Genomic DNA, 23,689 nt, shown 5'->3' with positions numbered 1-23,689 from the left:
ACCTGGGCTCGGGGTTAGGAATGGGCGAGTGGGGGGGGGATCGACCTGGGCTCAGGGTTAGGAATGGGCGGGTGGGGGGGGGATCGACCTGGGCTCAGGGTTAGGAATGGGCGGGTGGGGGGGGGATCGACCTGGGCTCAGGGTTAGGAATGGGCAGGTGGGGGGGGGATTGACCTGGGCTCAGGGTTAGGAATGGGCGGGTGGGGGGGGGATCGACCTGGGCTCAGGGTTAGGAATGGGTGGGTGGGGGGGGATCGACCTGGGCTCGGGGTTAGGAATGGGCGAGTGGGGGGGGATCGACCTGGGCTCGGGGTTAGGAATGGGCAGGCGGGGGGGGATCGACCTGGGCTCAGGGTTAGGAATGGGCGGGTGGGGGGGGGATCGACCTGGGCTCAGGGTTAGGAATGGGCGGGTGGGGGGGGGATCGACCTGGGCTCGGGGTTAGGAATGGGCGAGTGGGGGGGGGATCGACCTGGGCTCAGGGTTAGGAATGGGCGGGTGGGGGGGGATCGACCTGGGCTCAGGGTTAGGAATGGGCGGGTGGGGGGGGGATCGACCTGGGCTCAGGGTTGGGAATGGGCAGGTGGGGGGGGGGATCGACCTGGCTCAGGGTTAGGAATGGGCAGGTGGGGGGGGGATCGACCTGGGCTCAGGGTTAGGAATGGGCAGGTGGGGGGGGGATCAACCTGGGCTCAGGGTTGGGAATGGGCAGGTGGGGGGGGGGATCGACCTGGGCTCAGGGTTAGGAATGGGCAGGTGGGGGGGGATCGACCTGGGCTCGGGGTTAGGAATGGGCGGGTGGGGGGGGGGATCGACCTGGGCTCAGGGTTAGGAATGGGCGGGTGGGGGGGGGATTGACCTGGGCTCGGGGTTAGGAATGGGCAGGTGGGGGGGGGGATCGACCTGGGCTCGGGGTTAGGAATGGGCAGGTGGGGGGGGGGGGGATCGACCTGGGCTCGGGGTTAGGAATGGGCAGGTGGGGGGGATCGACCTGGGCTCGGGGTTAGGAATGGGCCGGGGGGGGGGAATCGACCTGGGCTCGGGGTTAGGAATGGGCGGCGGGGGAATCGACCTGGACTCGGGGTTAGGAATGGGCAGGTGGGGGGGGATCGACCTGGGCTCGGGGTTAGGAATGGGCAGGTGGGGGGGGGATCGACCTGGGCTCAGGGTTAGGAATGGGCGAGTGGGGGGGGGATCGACCTGGGCTCGGGGTTAGGAATGGGCAGGTGGGGGGGGGATCGACCTGGGCTCGGGGTTAGGAATGGGTGGGCGGGGGGGATCGACCTGGGCTCGGGGTTAGGAATGGGCAGGTGGGGGGGGGATCGACCTGGGCTCGGGGTTTGGAATGGGCAGGTGGGGGGGGGATCGACCTGGGCTTGGGGTTAGGAATGGGCAGGTGGGGGGGGGATCGATCTGGGCTTGGGTTAGGAATGGGCAGGTGGGGGGAATCGACCTGGGCTCGGGGTTAGGAATGGGCAGGTGGGGGGGGATCGACCTGGGCTCGGGGTTAGGAATGGGCAGGTGGGGGGGGGGATCGACCTAGGCTCGGGGTTAGGAATGGGTGGGATCGACCTGGGCTCGGGGTTAGGAATGGGCAGGTGGGGGGTGGGTTCGACCTGGGCTCGGGGTTAGGAATGGGCAGGTGGGGGGGATCGACCTGGGCTCGGGGTTAGGAATGGGCAGGTGGGGGGGGATCGACCTGGGCTCGGGGTTAGGAATGGGCAGGTGGGGGGGGGATCGACCTGGGCTCGGGGTTAGGAATGGGCAGGTGGGGGGGGATCAACCTGGGCTCGGGGTTAGGAATGGGCAGGTGGGGGGGGGGATTGACCTGGGCTCAGGGTTAGGAATGGGCAGGTGGGGGGTGGGATCGACCTGGGCTCGGGGTTAGGAATGGGCAGGTGGGGGGGGGATCGACCTGGGCTCGGGGTTAGGAATGGGCAGGTGGGGGGGGGGGATCGACCTGGGCTCGGGGTTAGGAATGGGCAGGTGCGGGGGGGGATCGACCTGGGCTCGGGGCTAGGAATGGGCAGGTGGGGGGGGGATCGACCTGGACTCGGGGTTAGGAATGGGCAGGTGGGGGGGGATCGACCTGGGCTCAGGGTTAGGAATGGGCAGGTGGGGGGGGGATCGACCGGGGGATCGACCTGGGCTCGGGGTTAGGAATGGGCAGGTGGGGGGGGGATCGACCTGGGCTCGGGGTTAGGAATGGGCAGGTGGGGGGGGGATCGACCTGGGCTCGGGGTTAGGAATGGGCAGGTGGGGGGGGGATCGACCTGGGCTCGGGGTTAGGAATGGGCAGGTGGGGGGGGGATCGACCTGGGCTCGGGGTTAGGAATGGGCAGGTGGGGGGGGGATCGACCTGGGCTCGGGGTTAGGAATGGGCAGGTGGGGGGGGGATCGACCTGGGCTCGGGGTTAGGAATGGGTGGGGGGGGGGGGAATCGACCTGGACTCAGGGTTAGGAATGGGCGGGGTGGGGGGGGAATCGACCTGGACTCGGGGTTGGGAATGGGCAGGTGGGGGGGGGATCGACCTGGGCTCGGGGTTAGGAATGGGTGGGGGGGGGGAATCGACCTGGACTCAGGGTTAGGAATGGGCGGGGTGGGGGGGGAATCGACCTGGACTCGGGGTTGGGAATGGGCGGGGTGGGGGGTGCTGGAATCGATCTGGGCTCGGGGTTAGGAATGGGTGGGGGGGGGGGTAGAATCGACCTGGGCTCCCGCTGACCCTCCAGCGACCCCCGGTATGGTTGCCAACTCTGGTTGGACGATGGTTTTGTCGTATGACCAACGGCCCCACCCCCACTCTCCCACCATTGGTCGCCCAACCTGTCAATCCTCTTGGTGCCCCACCTTCCCACGGCCAATCGGAAAGCGAACAGACTCTTCGTTACCTGATTGGATGATCTTGACTGTCTGTCAAACAGCTTTTATTCCCCATCTAAAAACTAATAAACAAAAAGTGCTCAAACAAAATGGACATATTTTTAACGTGCTATGATTTATATTTACAATTTTGCTCACGTCATAGAATCATAGACATTTACGGCACAGAAGGAGGCCATTCGGCCCATCGTGTCCGTGATGGCCGGAGGAGAGCTCTCCAGCCTAATCCCACTTTCCAACTCTCGGTCCGTAGCCCTGCAGGTTACGGCGCTTCGAGGGCACATCCAAGTACTTCTTAAATGTGATGAGGGTTTCTGCCTCGACCATCCTTTCAGGCAGTGAGTTCCAGACCCCCACCACCCTCTGGGTGAAAAAAGTTCTCCTCAGATTTAAGGCGATTGGCAGAAGAACCAAAGGCGACATGAGGAAAAACTTTTTTACGCAGCGAGTGGTTGGGATCTGGAATCCACTGCCTGAGCGGGTGGTGGAGGCAGATTCAATCGTGGCTTCCAAAAGGGAGTTGGATAAGTACCTGAAGGAAAAACATTTGCAGGGCTACGGGGAAAGGGCGGGGGAGTGGGACTAGCTGGAGTGCTCTTGCAGAGAGCTGGCACGGGCTCGACGGGCCGAATGACTGCCTTTGCTGTAACCATTCTATGATTCAACTCCCCACTAATCCTTCTACCAGTTACTTTAAATCTATGTCACCTGGTTATCGACCCCCCTGCTAAGGGAAATAGGTCCTTCCTGTCCACTCTCTCTAGGCCCCTCATCATTTTATACACCTCAATCAAATCTCCCCTCAGCCTCCTCTGTTCCAAAGAAAACAGCCCCAGTCGATCCAATCTTTCCTCATAGCGAAAATTTCGTGCTCTGGAGATTAATCTTGAATTCCTGGAGACTCGAGGACAACCCTGGAGGGTTGTCGACCCCAGCCCCAATGCTGGGACGTGAGGTCGGGGTGGGATCTAGCTCAGAGGTGATGCCCCCATCCCTGTTCAGTAGCCTGACTGTCAAAGGTGAGGAACAGACACTTGGGCTTCCAACACCCGTGGAACCGTCCCCCAGAATGAGTCGGTGCCTTCAGTGGTGGGGGGGTGGTAGCAGGGAGGGGGCGGGGAGAGAGAGAGAGACAAAGGTGGATGAGAAATCAATAATCTTTTCTCATTGTTGTTGCTCAGATATCAGCAGATCTTGCACAGAAACCTCATCTACCTGGCCACGATAGCGGACTCCAGCCAGAACGTGGCCAGCGCCCAGCCTGTGGTGAGTGACAGCGAACAGCTTGGTGATCAAAGGAAATGGAGTCTTGTGTTTATTGCCACCTGTTCAAAGCTGGGAAATGGGCGCCACGCATCCCTGCTCCGGCCTGTGTGCTATCCCTTGTGTTCCCTGGCCAGGCCTGTGTGTTAGCCCTTGTGTTCCCTGGCCAGGCCTGTGTGTTATCCCATGTGTTCCCTGGCCAGGCCTGTGTGTTAGCCCTTGTGTTCCCTGGCCAGGCCTGTGTGTTATCCATGTGTTCCCTGGCCAGGCCTGTGTGTTATTCCATGTGTTCCCTGGCCAGGCCTGGAGGAACATAGGAACAGGAGGAGGCCATTCAGCCCCTTGAGCCTGTCCTGCCATTCAGTTAGATCTTGGCTGACCTGCACCTCTTCATAGAAACATAGAAGATAGGAGCAGGAGTCGGCCATTTGGCCCCTCGAGCCTGCTCCGCCATTCAATGAGACGGCAGCGCGGTGGCATAGTGGTTAGCACTGTTGCCTCACAGCGCCAGGGACCCGGGTTCGAATCCGGCCTTGGGCGACTGTCTGTGTGGAGTTTGCACATTCTCCCCGTGTTTGCGTGGGTTTCCTCCGGGTGCTCCGGTTTCCTCCCACAGTCCAAAGATGTGCGGGTTAGGTTGATTGGCTATGATAAATTGACCCTTAGTGTTAGGGGGATTAAATACGTGGGGTTACGGGGATAGGGTGGGATATGTGTTGGTGTAGGGGTTACGGGGATCGGGTGGGATATGTGTCGGTGCAGGCTCGATGGGCCGAAATGGCCTCTATCTGCACTGTGGGGTTTCTGTGATTTCTGTGATTTCTGTGATCATGGCTGATCATCCAAATTCAGTACCCTGTCCCTGCCTTCTCCCCATATCCCTTGATCCCTTTAGCCTTAAGAAATATATCTAACTCCTTCTTGAATATATTTAATGAATTGGCCTCAACTGCCTTCTGTGGTAGAGAATTCCACAGGTTCACCACTCTCTGGGTGAAGAAATTCCTCCTCATCTCTGTCCTAAATGGCTTACCCCTTATCCTTAGACTGTGACCCCTGGTCCTGGACTCCCCGGCCATCGGGAACATCCTTCCTGCATTTCGTCTGTCCAGTCCTGTTAGAATTTTATGAGTTTCAATGAGATCCCCTCTCATTCTTCTAAACTCCAGTGAGTATAAGCCCAATCGACCCAATCTCTCTTCATACGTCATTCCTGCCATCCCAGGTATCAGTCTGGTGAATCTTCGCTGCACTCCCTCCATGGCAAGAACATGCTTCCTCAGATAAGGCGACCAAAACTGCACACAATACCCAAGATGTGGTCTCACCAAGGCCCTGTACAACTTCAGCAAGACATCCTTGTTCCTGTACTCGAACCCTCTCGCTACGAAGGCCGACATACCATTTGCCTTCTTAACCGTCTGCTGCACCTGCATGCTTACCTTCAGCGACTGGTGCACAAGGACACCCAGGTCTCGTTGCAGTTCCCCTTTTCCCAATCTATTGCCGTTCAGATAATAATCTGCCTTCCTGTTTTTGCCACCAAAGTGGATAACCTCGCATTTATCCACATTGGGCAGATGCATGGCAGATGCAGTATAATCACCCAACCTGTCCAAATCATACTGGAGTTTCTCGGCATCCTCCTCACAGCACACACGCCCACCTAGCTTTGTGTCGTCTGCAAACTTGGAGATATTACATCTATTTCCCTTGTCTAGATCATTAATATATATTGTGAATAGCTGGGGTCCTAGGACCGATCCCGGCGTTACCCCACTAGTCACTGCCTACCACTCGGAAAAAGAGCCGTTTATTCCAACTCTTTGCTTCCTGTCTGCCAACCAGTTCTCTATCCAAGTCAGTACCTTGCCCCCAATCCCATGTGCCTTAACTTTACACGCTAATCTTTTATGCGGGACTTTATCGAAAGCCTTCTGAAAGTCCAAATACACCACATCCACTGGTTCTCCCTTATCTATTCTACCAGTTACATCCTCAAAAAATTCCAGTAGATTAGTCAAGCACGATTTACCTTTTCTAAATCCATGTTGACTTTATCCGATCCTGTCACTGTTTTCCAAGTGCTCTGCTATTACATCTTTTATAATGGACTCTAGCATTTTCCCCACTACCGATGTCAGGCTTACCGGTCTATAATTCCCCGTTTTCTCTCTACCACCTTTTTTGAATAGTGGGGTAACATTAGCTACCCTCCAATCCATGGGAACTGTTCCAGAGTCTATAGAATTTTGGAAGATGACCAGCAATGCATCTACTATTTCTAGGGCCACTTCCTTAAGTACCCTAGGATGTAGATTATCAGGCTCTGGGGATTTATCGGCCTTCAATCCCATCAATTTCCCTATCACCATTTCCCTACAAATACTGATTTCTTTCAGTTCCTCCCTCTCATTAGATCCTATGTTCCCTGACATCTCTGGGAGGTTATTTGTGTCCTCCTTTGTGAAGACAGAACCAAAGTATGTATTTAATTGGTCTGCCATTTCTTTGTTCATAGAAACATAGAAACTAGGAGCAGGAGTAGGCCATTCGGCCCTTCGAGCCTGCTCCGCCATTCAACGAGATCATAGCTGATCATCCAAACCCTAGCACCCGGTCCCTACACCGACAGCCATCCCACCCAAGCCCTATCCCCGTAACCCCACGTATTTAATCCCCCCCTAACACTAAGGGCCAATTTTTTTATCATGGCCAATCAACCTAACCCGCACATCTTTGGACTGTGGGAGGAAACTGGAGCACCCGGAGAAAACCCACGCAAACACGGGGAGAATGTGCAAACTCCACACAGACAGTCACCCGAGGCCGGATTTGAACCCGGGTCCCTGGCGCTGTGAGGCAACAGTGCTAACCACTATGCCACCGTGCTGCCCATTATAAATTCCCCTGATTCTGACTGCAAGGGACCTACGCTTGACTTCACCAATCTTTTTCTCTTCACATATCTGTAGAAGCTTTTACAGTCAGTTTTTATGTTTCCTGCAAGCTTACTCTCATACTCTATTTTCCCCCTCTTAATTAATCCCTTTGTCCTCCTTTGTTGAATCCTAAACTGCTCCCAATCCTCAGGTTTACTGCTTTTTCTGGCCAATTTATATGTCCTCTCCTTGGATCTTATGCTATCCCTAATTTCCCTTGTTAGCCACGGTTGATTCACCTTTTTTGTTTTATTTTTATGCCAAACAGGGATGAACAAATTCTGTAGTTCATCCATGCGATCTTTAAATGTTTGCCATTGCCTATCCACCGTCAACCCTTCGAGAAACATTCCCCAATCAATCTTACCCAATTCGCGCCTCATACCATCGTAGTTTCCTTTATTTAAATTCAGGACCCTAGTCTCTGAGTCAAATACTTCACCCTCCATCTTAATGAAGAATTCTATCATATTATGATCGCTCTGCCCCAAGGGGCCTCGCACAACAAGATTGCTAATTAATCCTTTCTCATTACATAATACCCAGTCTAAGATGGCCTGATCTCTAGTTGGTTCCTCGACATATTGGTCCAGGAAACCATCCCGTATACACTCCAGGAAATCCTCCTCCACAGTATTGTTACTAATTTGGTTAGCCCAATCTATATGTAGATTAAAGTCACCCATGATAACGGCTGTGCCCTTATTGCACGCGTCTCTTATTTCCCGTTTAGTGCCATCCCCAACCTCCGCATTACTGTTTGGGGGTCTGTATACAACTCCCACTAACGTTTTCTGTCCCTTGGTATTTCTCAGCTCTACCCATACAGATTCTACATCATCAGAGCTAATATCCTTCCTTACAATTGTGTTAATCTCCTCTTTAACCAGCAATGCTACCCCACCTCCTTTTCCTTTTTGCCTATCTTTCCTGAATATTGAATACCCCTGGATGTTGAGTTCCCAGCCCTGGTCACCCTGGAGCCATGTTTCCATAATCCCAATCATATCATATCCGTTTACATCTATTTGCGCAGCTAATTCACCCACCTTATTACGAATGCTCCTCGCATTAAGACACAAAGCCTTCAGGCTTGTTTTTTTAACACTCTTAGACCTTTTAGAATTATTATTTACTGTGGCCATGTTAGATTTAAACCCTGATTACTCTGACTGCCACTTTTGCTTTTCTCCTTCCTGTCTTTTGCTTCTATCCTTGCTTCCCTTTCCTCTGTCTCCCTGCACAGGTTCCCAAACCCCTGCCATTTTAGTTTAAACCCTCCCCCACAGCACTAGCAAACACTCCCCCTATTTCTTTTAATTCCCTATGATGGAAACCATCAGGTCTTGGAGATTTGTCTAACTTAAGTCCCATTATTTTCTCCATTACCATTTAAAAACTTGTATTAAAGCCTTCTCTTGACTTATTTATATGTTCCCTTGTACCGTTGGTATTTTGTCCTTTTTCTCTACTGTAAAAACCGATACAGAATACTCATTTAATAAGTCTGCCATTTCTATTATAGTCTTACCTGCATCTGTCTTTAACGGGCCCACATTCTCTTTCTCTTCATACATTTACAACATCCTTTGCTGTTATCCTTGATATCCCTTGCAAGTTTATTTTTCATATCCCTTTTTTGAATTTCTTATTACTTTCTTTGTATCTCTTTGTTGCTTTTTATAGCTCTTGCAGCCCACTGGATTTCCACTATTCCTTGCCTCTGTGTAAGCCTTTTCCTTTACCTTAATTCTCGTGATGTTTATCCCCGTGATGTCTTACTCTGGCCTGTGCATTGTGCTATATGTAGTACTGTAATGGGAACGCCCATTGCAATACTGACTGAGGCTGGGATGGTGCAGCATGTCAAGGCTGAATAGTGGAGATGCCAGGATGGGTGAATATTCTCAAGTTGTGCTCAGTTACCTTTGGGGGTCCGGGAGTGTTGATACAGAACTTAACCTCAGGAGTGGAATAGAGTCCATGATAGGATAGAGTGTACAGGGGCTGTGGGAGGAGATTAAATGGGTGGGTAGAGTCCATGATAGGGGAGAGTGTACAGGGGCTGTGGGAGGAGATTAAATGGGTGGGTAGAGTCCATGATAGGGGAGAGTGTACATAGGCTGTGGGAGGAGATTAAATGGGTGGGTAGAGTCCATGATAGGGGAGAGTGTACAGGGGCTGTGGGACGAGATTCAACGGGTGGGTAGAGTCTGTGATAGGGGAGAGTGTGCAGGGGCTGAGGGAGGAGATTAAATGGGTGGGTAGAGTCTGTGATAGGGGAGAGTGTACAGGGGCTGTGGGAGGAGATTAAATGGGTGGGTAGAGTCCATGATAGGGGAGAGAGTACAGGGGCTGTGGGAGGAGATTAAATGGGAGGGCAGAGTCTGTGATAGGGGAGAGTGTACAGGGGCTGTGGGAGGAGATTCAATGTGTGGGTAGAGTCTGTGATAGGGGAGAGTGTACAGGGGCTGTGGGAGGAGATTCAATGGGTGGGTAGAGTCTGTGATAGGGGAGAGTGTACAGGGGCTGTGGGAGGAGATTCAATGTGTGGGTAGAGTCTGTGATAGGGGAGAGTGTACAGGGGCTGTGGGAGGAGATTCAATGGGTGGGTAGAGTCTGTGATAGGGGAGAGTGTACAGGGGCTGTGGGAGGAGATTCAATGGGTGGGTAGAGTCTGTGATAGGGGAGAGTGTACAGGGGCTGTGGGAGGAGATTCAATGTGTGGGTAGAGTCTGTGATAGGGGAGAGTGTACAGGGGCTGTGGGAGGAGATTCAATGGGTGGGTAGAGTCTGTGATAGGGGCGAGTGTACATGGGCTGTGGGAGGAGATTCAATGGGAGGGCAGAGTCCATGATAGGGGAGAGTGTACAGGGGCTGTGGGAGGAGATTCAATGGGTGGGTAGAGTCTGTGATAGGGGAGAGTGTACAGGGGCTGTGGGAGGAGATTCAATGGGAGGGTAGAGTCTGTGATAGGGGAGAGTGTACAGGGGCTGTGGGAGGAGATTCAATGGGAGGGTAGAGTCTGTGATAGGGGAGAGTGTACAGGGGCTGTGGGAGGAGATTCAATGGGAGGGTAGAGTCTGTGATAGGGGAGAGAGTACAGGGGCTGTGGGAGGAGATTCAATGGGTGGGTAGAGTCTGTGATAGGGGAGAGTGTACAGGGGCTGTGGGAGGAGATTCAATGGGAGGGTAGAGTCTGTGATAGGGGAGAGTGTACAGGGGCTGTGGGAGGAGATTCAATGGGAGGGCAGAGTCCATGATAGGGGAGAGTGTACAGGGGCTGTGGGAGGAGATTCAATGGGAGGGTAGAGTCTGTGATAGGGGAGAGTGTACAGGGGCTGTGGGAGGAGATTCAATGGGAGGGTAGAGTCTGTGATAGGGGAGAGAGTACAGGGGCTGTGGGAGGAGATTCAATGGGAGGGTAGAGTCTGTGATAGGGGAGAGTGTACAGGGGCTGTGGGAGGAGATTCAATGGGAGAGCGGTCTTCCTGGGTTGAATGAAAAGCTTTTTCCTCATTCTCTGCTTTCTTGTGTGAGATCAGGAGCGTGTCAGGACTCGGTATGGACTGGTTTACAGAGTTGGGAACGTGCCAGCAATTTGCCTCTACCCAATCTCCGTGCGCTGTTGGTGGGTTTTGCGCACTGGCGGGAGCCTGACTCGTGAAACCAAGTTGCGCTGAGAAGTGTGCGCGGTTACGCAGCGGTGAGACTGGGGCGATGCGCGAGCTGGCCGGTCGGTGTGGGGATGGGGAGGGAGCGAAGCTGTCCACCAGCAGCATCTAATGGCAGAACATCATCACTGCAAGTATCGACAAAACATGTTGGAAACAGAATCATACCGCACAGGGGGAGGCCATTCGGCCCATCGTGCCTGTGCCGGCTCTTTGGTCGAGCTCTCCAATTAGTCCCTCTCCCCCCTGCTCTTTTCCCACAGCCCTGCAAATGTTTCCTTTTCAAGTATTTCTCCAATTCCCTTTTGAAAGTTATTATTGAATCTGCTTCCACCGCCCTTTCAAGCAGCGCGTTCCGGATCACAACAACTCGCTGTGTCAAAAACATTCCCCTCATCTCTCCCCTGGTTCTCCTGCCAATTACCTGCAGCAGATCCATGAGTTAAGGACTGGTTTAATGTTCTGGGTGGGATCATTCACCGAACAAAACGACAGTCTGCCTCCCCCCCTTTCAGAGGCTGGTGTATTTCTCTCGTTTTCCAGCAATCACATTCTTTCTTAAATAATCTCTTCCCTGTTGATGGTGCTGATGCGGAGATGTGCTGTTGCCCATTGGGATCAGCCCAGCAGCTGCTGGAGGCTCCCCGTCACATACTGTCTAACTGGGGCATCGAGCGCAGGGTTCGAGATCTGGCGCAGGAGGGCCGCTTCTAATTCCCACTCGCCCCGTCAGTGTTACTGAGCAGGGCAGTGTTGCTTTCAAATAAAAGTTTTATTTTAAATGCAATTTAAAAACAGGTTAAGCTGGGACTGAAGACCGTCCACTAATGTTCCCTTTAGGCCGCTCAGCGCTTCAGGGGTCCCGCACAGAACTCTGGGGGTCCCGCGCAGCGCTCCGGGGGTCCTGTAGAGAACTCCGAGGGTCCCGCGCAGCGCTCAGGGGGTCCCGCACAGAACTCCGAGGGTCCCGTGCAGTGCTCCAGGGGTCCCCCGCAGAACTCCGAGGGTCCCGCTCAGCACTCCGGGGGTCCCGCACAACGCTCCAGGGGTCCCGCACAGCCGGCTTTTAAATAGAAAAACTGCGCACGCGAGATATTTTGACTGTGCCGTGCAGCCTGTTAAAGGGGCCTTGTGGCCATTGCCGTTCAACATCAAACAGCTGACTTCTCTCTGCCAGCGGGTTTACGTTGGCTCATATCTGGATGAGACTCTGATTCAACGGTCACAGAGATAAATGCAGGTGCGGGAGGCCATTTGACCCGTCTAATTCTAGGCATCTACTGCCCAGTATCACAGCATCAGTCTGCCTCCAGAGTTTCTGCCCCCACTCCCTTCCCCTCCCCGGGAGTCCATTCTGTGAACCGATGGCCCTTTGGCTGAAGTTGCTGTCCCGATTCTGTTTTGTTTTTTAAAAATCTGCCTTATTTTCTGTCCTTCAGACTCTCAGTCAGCCGATGGCGATGGGGCCGGGGGGGATGGAGCCTGTCGTGAGAGCGGCGGACTCCATGGGCAGCGGAACCCCTCCCCCTGGATCAGGGAACTCTCATCAGGTGGCAGGTAAGGGGCAAGTGAGTTAGACTGCGATCTCGGATCGAGCCATTGGATTCGGATTGGGGGACGGGGAGGATAGGTCGGAGTTTTGAGTGGGGTGTGGGGGAGGCCCTTGTACTGTGGGGTCACGTAGAGTTCACCTGGCTTTAGCAGTTTATTTTGTATTATTCATTCTCGGGTTGTGGGCGTTGCTGGCAAGGCCGGCATTTATTGCCCACACCCTAGCTGTCCTTTTCAATGTTCCCTGAAATTTTTTTAGAGCGCCGCGCGGGCCATTCAGAACACTGCGCGTGGGCGGTTTTAGCATCGACAAGGCGGCTGTACGGGATCCCTGGAGCGCTGTGCGGCCGAGCGTGAATATTGGTCCCATTTGATGCAACTGAGCGTCTCGCTGGGCCACTTCAGAGGGCCGTTAATAGTCAATCACGGTGGTGTGGGGACTGGAGTCACCTATAGGCCCAGACCGGGTGAGGACGGCAGGTTTCCTCCCCTGAAGGACATCAGTGAACCAGTTGGGTTTTTACGACAATCCGACAGCTTCACGCTCACTTTTACTGATCCCAGCTTTTTATTTCCAGAGTTTTCCCCCCCCCACTTGATTCAAATCCTCAGTCTGATGGTGGGATTTGAGCTCTCGTTCTCTGGATTATTAGTCCAGGAGCAGACGGCGACACCACTGCACCCGAGTCTGATAAAACGAGCTGCTTGCCCGGCTGGGTTTAATGGTGCGGGGGAGGGGGCTGCTTCCTCTCCTTGTGTTTTCATTCCAGAACTTTCTCTTTCGCTTATATTTCCAGTTACACCCCCTCCCCAGTACCATTCCACACCCGGCGGGGGCGGGGGGGGGGGGGGGGCGGCAGTTGGCTCGACAGTCGCCCGCCTCCCCCACCCCATCGCTAATGATGCCTCAGGCTACAGGACGATATAGACGGGTTGGTCAGATGGGCAGAGCAGTGGCAAATGGAATTTAACCCTGATAAGTGTGAGGTGATGAATTTTAGGAGGACTAACAAGGCAAGGGAATACACAATGAATAGAAACATAGAAACATAGAAGATAGGAGCAGGAGTAGGCCATTCGGCCCCTCAAGCCTGTTCCGCCATCTAATGAGATCATGGCTGATCATCCAAATTCAGTACCCTGTCCCTGCCTTCTCCCCATATCCCTTGATCCCTTTAGCCGTAAGAAATATATCTAACTCCTTGAATATATTTAATAAGTTGGCCTCTACTGCCTTGTGTGGTAGAGAATTCCACAGGTTCACCACTCTCTGGGTGAAGAAATTCCTCCTCATCTCAGTCCTAAATGGCTTACCCCTTATCCTAAGACTGTGAATGGTAGGACCCTAGGAAGGACAGAGGATCAGAGGGACATTGGTGTGCATGTACATAGATCCCTGAAGGCAGCAGGACAGGTAGATAAGGTGGTTAAAAAGGCATATGGGATACTTGCCTTCATTAGCCGAGGCATAGAATATAAGAGCAGGGAGGTTATGATGGAGCTGTACAAAACGCTAGTTAGGCCACAGCTGGAGTACTGTGTGCAGTTCTGGTCGCCACACTATAGGAAGGATGTGATTGCATTGGAGAGGGTGCAGAGGAGATTCACCAGGATGTTACCTGGGCTGGAGCGCTTCAGCTATGAAGACACACTGGACAGGCTGGGGTTGTTTTCCTTAGAGCAGAGAAGGCTGAGGGGGGACCTGACTGAGGTGTACAAAATTATATGGGGCATAGATAGGGTAGATAGAAAGGAACTTTTCCCCTTAGTAGAGGGGTCAATAACAAGGGGGCATAGTTTCAAGGTAAGGGGCAGGAGGTTTAGAGGGGATTTGAGGAAAATCTTTTTCACCCAGAGGGTGGTTGGAATCTGGAACTCACTGCCTGAAAGGGTGGTAGAGGCAGGAACGCTCACAACATTCAAGAAGCATTTAGATGAGCACTTGAAACGCCATAGCATACAAGGCTATGGACCAAGTGCTGGAAAATGGGATTAGAATAGACAGGGCTTGATGGCCGGCGTGGACATGATGGGCCGAAGGGCCTCTTTCTGTGCTGTATAACTCTATGACTCTATGACTATGCAGCCTTGTAACCAGAAAACAGAGGGAAGATTTGAATGTGGATCCTGGGTTTGTTGTGCGGAGGGTTTGTGAGAGGAGGGGCGCAGGAGGTGGCGATGACCTCGCCGGTCCCATGGGGAGCAGTCACTGCAGCGTGATGGAAAACACCTTTGTTTGTCTCTTTATAAATTTCTCTCTCTCTCTCCCCCCTCCCCCCACGGCAGGTGTTGGAGCGCAGTTCCCCCAGGGGCAACCTCACTGCCAACCCGTTGCACCAAATGCCTCGATGGGCTTACCTGCCGGTAGTCACGGCAACGTGGGAAGTTTCAACCAATCGGTGGCTCCTCCGGAGAGCACGCCAGCCCAGGAGCAGGTGGGGGTGAGTCTGGGGCAGCCCCTGGGGACTCACCTACAGCCCGTCGCTCAGCACAACCCAGGTAAAGTACAGCACTGCAGGTAAAACACCTGCCCGTCACAGCAAGACACAGCTTGCTCGATGAGCCCTCCCCCCCCGACACCCCGTCCCACACCCCCCGTCCCACACCCACCGTCCCACACCCCCCGTCCCACCCACAGTCCATTATCTCTCTGTCCCGCTCCACACCACCCGCTCTTCCACTGGGAGTCTCCTCCCTGTCACACTTGTTACCGTTTTATCAGAGATGTGAAATCATATTTTTTTAATATATATATTTATTCATTCATTCTCTGTATGTGGGTGTCGCTGGCAAGGCCGACATTTATTGTCCATCCCTTAATTGCCCTCGAGGGGGTTGTGATACAACTGAGTGTCTTGCTGGACCACTTCAGGGGCAGTTTCGAGTTGGTGTGGGGCTGGGGTCGGGCCAGGTAAGAGCAGCAGGTGTCCTTCCCTAAAGGGACATTCCTGAACCAGTTGGGTTTTTACGACAAGTCGACACCTTCGATCACTTTTACTGACACCAGCTTTTTATTTACAGATTTAAAAAAAAAATGAATTGAAATCCTCAGATTGCCGTGGTGGGATTTGAACTTGCGTTCTCTGGATTACTATTCCAGTAATAGAACCACGACACTGCTCCTGTTTATTTGCTAGAGCTTGGACAGTGATTCCTTTTTTGACCAGGGTAGGGGCAGTTTAACTCCATTTACCTGCCTTCGCTCCCTATCCACTGATGTTTTTATCCAACAAAAATCTATCGATCTCAGTTTTGAAATTTTCAATTGACCCCCAGAATCCACAGCCTTTTTTTGGGACAGAGTTCCAGATTTCCACGACCCTTTGTGTGAAGAAGTGCTTCCTGACATCACCCCTGAACGGCCGGGCTCTGATGTTAAGGTTCTGCCCCCTTGTTCTGGACTCCCCCCACCAGAGGAAATCGTTTCTATCTTCCCGATCAAATCCCCTTTTTAACATTTTGAACACCTCAATTAGTTCACCCCTTAATCTTCTATATTCAAGGAAATACTAGCCTAGTCTGTGCAGCCTGTCTTCATAATTTAACCCTTTTAGCCCCGGTATCAGTCTGGTGAATCTGCGCTGCTCCCCCTCCGAGGCCAATATATCCTTCCTGAGGGGCGGAGCCCAGAACTGAACCCTGTGACTCCAGGTGGGGTCTGACCAGAGCTTTGTACAGCGTAACATAACTTTCACCCCTTTGTATTCAGGCCCCTAGAGATAAAGTGACGAGGTTCTGGGGTACCCAGTACCCATGCAACTGTACCCCAGTAAGTTCAGGAGAGCAGGCTGTGGTATTGTTTTTTTTTTAAGTCAGAGAAAGTAATTGTAACTGGGGTGGGGAAAGAGGATTTAAAAACCAGCTAATGATCAGGTTTGCAGTAGTGTTGTGACCAGCTCAGCTCCACCACCTGCAGGCACCCGGTGGTACCACAGGGGTGTGTGTGTGTGTGTGTGTGTGTGGTGTGTGTGGTGTGTGTGTGGGTGTGTGTGTGTGGTGTAGTGTGTGTGTGTGTAGTGTGTGTAGTGTGTGTTTGTGTGTGTGTAGTGTGTGTGTGTGTGTAGTGTGTGTGTGTGTAGTGTGTGTGTGTGTAGTGTGTCATAGAGTCATAGAGAGTCATAGAGTAATACAGCACGGATAGAGGCCCTTCGGCCCATCGTGTCCGCGCCGGCCATCAAGCCCTGTCTAATCTAATCCCATATTCCAGCATTTGGCCCGTAGCCTTGTATGCTATGGCATTTCAAGTGCACATCCAAATGCTTCTTAAATGTTGTGAGGGTTTCTGCCTCCACAACCCTTTCAGGCAGTGAGTTCCAGACTCCAACCACCCTCTGGGTGAAAAAGTTCTTTCTCAAATCCCCTCTAAACCTCCCGCCCTTTACCTTGAATCTATGCCCCCTAGTTATTGACCCCTCTACTAAGGGAAAAAGCTCCTCAGCATCCATCCTATCTATGCCCCTCATAATTTTGTACACCTCAATCATGTCCCCCCTCAGCCTCCTCAGCTCCAAGGAAAACAAACCCAACCTGCCCAGTCTCTCTTCATAGCTGAAGCGCTCCAGCCCTGGTAACATCCTGGTGAACCTCCTCTGCACCCTCTCTAACGCGATCACATCCTTCCTGTAGTGTGGCGACCAGAACTGCACACAATATTCCAGCTGTGGCCTAACCAGTGTTTTATACAGCTCCATCATAACCTCCTTGCTCTTATATTCAATGCCTCGGCTAATGAAGGCAAGTATCCCATATGCCTTTTTTACCACCTTATCCACCTGTTCCGCCGCCTTCAGGGATCTGTGTACTTGCACACCCAGATCCCTCTGACCCTCCGTCTTGCCTAGGGTCTTTCCATTCATTGTGTATTCCTTTGCCTTGTTAGTCCCCCCAAAGTGCATCACCTCGCACTTTTCCGGGTTAAATTCCATTTGCCACTGTTCCGCCCATCTGACCAACCCATCTATATCGTCCTGCAGACTGAGGCTACCCTCCTCGCTATTTACCACCCTACCAATTTTTGTATCATCCGCGAACTTACTGATCATACCCTTTACATTCATATCCAAGTCATTAATGTAGACCACAAACAGCAAGGGACCCAGCACCGATCCCTGTGGTACCCCACTGGCCACAGGCTTCCAGTCACAAAAACAACCTTCGACCATCACCCTCTGCCTTCTGCCACTAAGCCAGTTTTGTATCCAATGTGCCAAGGCACCCTGGATTCCATGGGCTCTTACCTTCTTGAGCAGTCTCCTGTGCGGGACTTTATCGAAGGCCTTACTGAAATCCATGTATACCACATCCACTGCGTTACCCTCATCCACACACCTAGTCACCCCCTCAAAAAATTCAATCAAATTAGTCAGACATGATCTTCCCTTGACAAAGCCATGTTGACTATCCCTGATTAATCCTTGCCTCTCCAAGTGGAGACAAATTTTGTCCCTCAGGATTTTTTCCAATAATTTTCCTACCACTGATGTTAGGCTCACTGGCCTGTAGTTCCCCGGTTTTTCCCTACTACCCTTCTTGAAGAATGGTACTACATTAGCGGTTCTCCAGTCCTCTGGCACATCCCCTGTGGCCAGAGAGGTCCTGAATATATGTGTTAGAGCCCCCGCAATCTCCTCCTTTGCCTCACACAGCAGCCTGGGATACATTTCATCCGGGCCTGGGGATTTATCCATTTTTAGGCCAGCTAAAACCGCCAATACCTCCTCCCTCTCGATGTTAATATGTTCGAGCATATCACAGTCCCCCCGCCCTATTTCTATGTCTACATCGTCCTTCTCCATAGTGAAAACAGATGCAAAAAATTCATTTAGAACCCCTCCTACATCTTCCGGCTCCACACACAGATTGCCACTTTTGTCCCTAATGGGCCCTATTTTTTCCCTAGTTATCCTCTTACCCTTAATATACTTATAAAACATCTTCGGATTTTCCTTTATTTTGCTTGCCAGTGTTATTTCATGGCCCCTCCTTGATCTCCTAATTTCTTTTTTAAGTATCCCCCTGCACTTTTTGTACTCCTCTAGGGCTTCCTCCGTCTTTAGCCTTTTGTATCTACCAAAAGCCCTCCTTTTTTTCCTAATCCATTCTCGTATATCCCCTGACATCCAAGGTTCCCTGTGGTTTTTGGAACCACCCTTGACCTTTACGGGAACATGTTGCCATTGTATGATCTCAATCTCCCTTCTGAAAGCCTCCCATTGCTCCGATGCGGATTTTCCTACAAGTAGCTGATCCCAGTCCATTTTGGCCAGATCCTGCCTTATCCTATTAAAATCGGCCTTCCCCCAATTTAGAACCTTTATTTCCGGCCCATCCCTGTCCTTTTCCATGGCCACCTTAAATCTTACCATATTATGGTCACTATCACCAAAGTGCTCACCTACTAGCACTTTTTCCACTTGGCCGGCCACATTCCCTAGAATTAGGTCCAGTACCGCCCCCTCTCTTGTAGGACTTTCTACATGCTGGCTCAAAAAGCTCTCCTGGATGCACTTTAAGAATTCTACACCCTCTGAGCCTTTCACACTCTGACTATCCCAGTTAATATTGGGGAAGTTGAAATCCCCCATTATTATTACCCTATTATTTGCACATTTCTCTGAGATTTGCCTACATATCTGTTCCTCTATCTCCCCCTGACTGTTCGGAGGCCTATAGTACACTCCCAGCAAAGTGCTTGCCCCCTTTTTGTTTTTAAGCTCCACCCATATGGCCTCATTAGAGGACCCTGCTAATATATCATCCCTCCTTACTGCAGTAATTGACTCCTTAATTAATATTGCGACACCCCCTCCTCTTATACCTCCCCCTCTGTCTCGCCTGAAGATTCTGTACCCCGGAATATTGAGCTGCCAGTCTTGCCCTTCCCTCAACCATGTCTCCGTGATAGCAACAATATCATACTCCCATGTGTTTATCAACACCTTCAGTTCATCCACCTTATTTGCAAGACTCCTTGCATTAAAATAGATGCCATCCAGCCTTGCCCTTAGTGTAGTGTAGTGTGTGTGTTTGTGTGTGTGTGGTGTGTTTGTGTGTGTGTGAGTGTGTGTAGTGTGTGTGTGTAGTGTGTGTATGTAGTGTGTGTGGTGTGTGTGTGTGTGTGAGTGTGTGTGTGTGTAGTGTGTGTGTGAGTGTGTAGTGTGTGTGGTGTGTGTGTGTGTGTGGTGAGTGTGTGTGGTGTGTGTGTAGTGTGTGTGTGTGAGTGTGTAGTGTGTGTGTATGTGTGTGTATGTGTGTGTGTGTGTGTAGTGTGTGTGGTGTGTGAGTGTGTGTGTGTGTAGTGTGTGTGTGAGTGTGTAGTGTGTGTGGTGTGTGTGTGTGTGTGTAGTGTGTGTGTGTGTAGTGTGTGTGAGTGTGTGTGTGTGTGGTGTGTGTGTGTGTGTGTGTGTGTGTGTGTGTGTGTGTGTGCAAACACGGAACTACATTAAGGATATTTTTAATGACCCTTATTTGACTTTTTAAATTATAACAATTATGGAAATAAAGTCAATGATAAATTAAAACTCGCTATTACAGTGCTGCAGTTTCACAGAGCCTCCAGTACCTCACACAAGCCTATGGCTCTTTCAAAGAGCTGGCACAGGCACGATGAGCCGAATGGCCTCCCTCTGCCCTGTATCGTTCTACGAAATGCCCCTTTGTAATGTGTGCGCCTCGATTGTGAATGTTGGCAGCTTATTACAGGGAATTTGGAGCACAGAAGCGGGCCATTTGGCCCAAGTGGTCCAGTCCATGCGAGCCTCATCCCACCCTGCCCCGTGTCCCTCTGTTCCTCTCGCCCTCATGTTTGCAGCAATGCAGCAACGCTCTCTGCTTCAACCACTCCATGTGGCAGCAAGTTCCACATTCTTGCCCCTCCCTGTGTGTAAAGAAATTAATTCACGGTTTTCCTATTTTCATGGCCCTCCCTTTGTTCTGGATTCACTCACAAGTGGAAACAGTTTCTTCCCATCCATCCTATCGAACCCCTTCATCATTTTAAAGACCTCTATCAGGTCTCTTTTTCAGAGAAAAGATTGAACCGTTGGGGGCCCATTGGAGTGAGGTACGATCCTGACCTCACCACAGGTCTGCTCAGCAGGAGTTACTGGACAGTGAGCAGAGCAGGGTCCTCCCTTCTCGACAAGAGCCCTCGGTGTCCCTTTACCGAATGTCCAGACTGGCTGAACTGAGCTGACTGATCACAGGCCAAAGATCCACCCTGGGACAGTGTGACACAGCGACTCACCCACCCTGGGACAGTGTGACACAGTTACTGACCCACCCTGGGACAGTGTGACACAGCGACTGACCCACCCTGGGACAGTGTGACACAGTTACTGACCCACCCTGGGACAGTGTGACACAGCGACTGACCCACCCTGGGACAGTGTGACACAGTTACTGACCCACCCTGGGACAGTGTGACACAGTTACTGACCCACCCTGGGACAGTGTGACACAGCGACTGACCCACCCTGGGACAGTGTGACACAGTTACTGACCCACCCTGGGACAGTGTGACACAGCGACTGACCCACCCTGGGACAGTGTGACACAGTTACTGACCCACCCTGGGACAGTGTGACACAGTTACTGACCCACCCTGGGACAGTGTGACACAGTTACTGACCCACCCTGGGACAGTGTGACACAGTTACTGACCCACCCTGGGACAGTGTGACACAGTTACTGACCCACCCTGGGACAGTGTGACACAGCGACTGACCCACCCTGGGACAGTGTGACACAGTTACTGACCCACCCTGGGACAGTGTGACACAGTTACTGACCCGCCCTGGGACAGTGTGACACAGCGACTGACCCACCCTGGGACAGTGTGACACAGTTACTGACCCACCCTGGGACAGTGTGACACAGTTACTGACCCACCCTGGGACAGTGTGACACAGCGACTGACCCACCCTGGGACAGTGTGACACAGTTACTGACCCACCCTGGGACAGTGTGACACAGTTACTGACCCACCCTGGGACAGTGTGACACAGTTACTGACCCACCCTGGGACAGTGTGACACAGTTACTGACCCACCCTGGGACAGTGTGACACAGTTACTGACCCACCCTGGGACAGTGTGACACAGTTACTGACCCGCCCTGGGACAGTGTGACACAGCGACTGACCCACCCTGGGACAGTGTGACACAGTTACTGACCCACCCTGGGACAGTGTGACACAGTTACTGACCCACCCTGGGACAGTGTGACACAGCGACTGACCCACCCTGGGACAGTGTGACACAGTTACTGACCCACCCTGGGACAGTGTGACACAGTTACTGACCCACCCTGGGACAGTGTGACACAGTTACTGACCCACCCTGGGACAGTGTGACACAGTTACTGACCCACCCTGGGACAGTGTGACACAACGACTGACCCACCCTGGGACAGTGTGACACAGCGACTGACCCACCCTGGGACAGTGTGACACAGTTACTGACCCACCCTGGGACAGTGTGACACAGTTACTGACCCACCCTGGGACAGTGTGACACAGTTACTGACCCACCCTGGGACAGTGAGACACAGTTACTGACCCACCCTGGGACAGTGTGACACAGTTACTGACCCACCCTGGGACAGTGTGACACAGTTACTGACCCACCCTGGGACAGTGAGACACAGTTACTGACCCACCCTGGGACAGTGTGACACAGCGACTGACCCACCCTGGGACAGTGTGACACAGTTACTGACCCACCCTGGGACAGTGAGACACAGCGACTGACCCACCCTGGGACAGTGTGACACAGTTACTGACCCACCCTGGGACAGTGTGACACAGTGACTGACCCACCCTGGGACAGTGTGACACAGCGACTGACCCACCCTGGGACAGTGTGACACAGTTACTGACCCACCCTGGGACAGTGTGACACAGTTACTGACCCACCCTGGGACAGTGTGACACAGCGACTGACCCACCCTGGGACAGTGTGACACAGTTACTGACCCACCCTGGGACAGAGAGACACAGTTACTGACCCACCCTGGGACAGTGTGACACAGTTACTGACCCACCCTGGGACAGTGTGACACAGTTACTGACCCACCCTGGGACAGTGTGACACAGTTACTGACCCACCCTGGGACAGTGAGACACAGCGACTGACCCACCCTGGGACAGTGTGACACAGCGACTGACCCACCCTGGGACAGTGAGACACAGTTACTGACCCACCCTGGGACAGTGTGACACAGTTACTGACCCACCCTGGGACAGTGTGACACAGCGACTGACCCGCCCTGGGACAGTGTGACACAGTTACTGACCCACCCTGGGACAGTGTGACACAGTTACTGACCCACCCTGGGACAGTGTGACACAGTTACTGACCCACCCTGGGACAGTGTGACACAGTTACTGACCCACCCTGGGACAGTGTGACACAGTTACTGACCCACCCTGGGACAGTGAGACACAGTTACTGACCCACCCTGGGACAGTGTGACACAGTTACTGACCCACCCTGGGACAGTGAGACACAGTTACTGACCCACCCTGGGACAGTGTGACACAGTTACTGACCCACCCTGGGACAGTGAGACACAGTTACTGACCCACCCTGGGACAGTGTGACACAGCGACTGACCCACCCTGGGACAGTGTGACACAGTTACTGACCCACCCTGGGACAGTGTGACACAGTTACTGACCCACCCTGGGACAGTGTGACACAGTTACTGACCCACCCTGGGACAGTGTGACACAGTGACTGACCCACCCTGGGACAGTGTGACACAGTTACTGACCCACCCTGGGACAGTGTGACACAGTTACTGACCCACCCTGGGACAGTGAGACACAGTTACTGACCCACCCTGGGACAGTGTGACACAGTTACTGACCCACCCTGGGACAGTGAGACACAGTTACTGACCCACCCTGGGACAGTGTGACACAGCGACTGACCCACCCTGGGACAGTGAGACACAGTTACTGACCCACCCTGGGACAGTGTGACACAGTTACTGACCCACCCTGGGACAGTGTGACACAGTTACTGACCCACCCTGGGACAGTGTGACACAGTGACTGACCCACCCTGGGACAGTGTGACACAGTTACTGACCCACCCTGGGACAGTGTGACACAGCGACTGACCCACCCTGGGACAGTGTGACACAGTTACTGACCCACCCTGGGACAGTGTGACACAGTTACTGACCCACCCTGGGACAGTGAGACACAGCGACTGACCCACCCTGGGACAGTGTGACACAGTTACTGACCCACCCTGGGACAGTGTGACACAGCGACTGACCCACCCTGGGACAGTGTGACACAGTTACTGACCCATCCTGGGACAGTGTGACACAGTTACTGACCCACCCTGGGACAGTGAGACACAGCG

General features: G+C 52.8%; 1 protein-coding gene across 3 annotated transcripts in view; it reads left to right on the top strand.

Annotated features, from left to right (window-relative positions):
* The window catches only part of ss18l2 (ss18, like 2), a 114,084-nt gene that overhangs the window by 16,364 nt on the left and 74,031 nt on the right, over positions 1–23,689 (top strand). For all 3 annotated transcript variants that reach the window (XM_085991892.1, XM_085991893.1, XM_085991891.1), the window contains exons 3-5: positions 4,066–4,150; positions 12,203–12,320; positions 14,601–14,813. In XM_085991892.1, the coding sequence (XP_085848018.1) occupies positions 4,066–4,150; positions 12,203–12,320; positions 14,601–14,813 (416 nt within the window). The remainder of the gene's footprint in view (positions 1–4,065; positions 4,151–12,202; positions 12,321–14,600; positions 14,814–23,689) is intronic.

The sequence above is a fragment of the Somniosus microcephalus genome, chromosome 6 (assembly GCF_052327205.1).
Source record: "Somniosus microcephalus isolate GS21.2 chromosome 6, FLI_Smic_1.0, whole genome shotgun sequence".
Taxonomy (NCBI): Eukaryota; Metazoa; Chordata; class Chondrichthyes; order Squaliformes; family Somniosidae; genus Somniosus; species Somniosus microcephalus.
The sequence above is the reverse complement of the archived record's forward strand: the minus strand, read 5'-3'. Positions and strand labels throughout refer to the sequence as shown.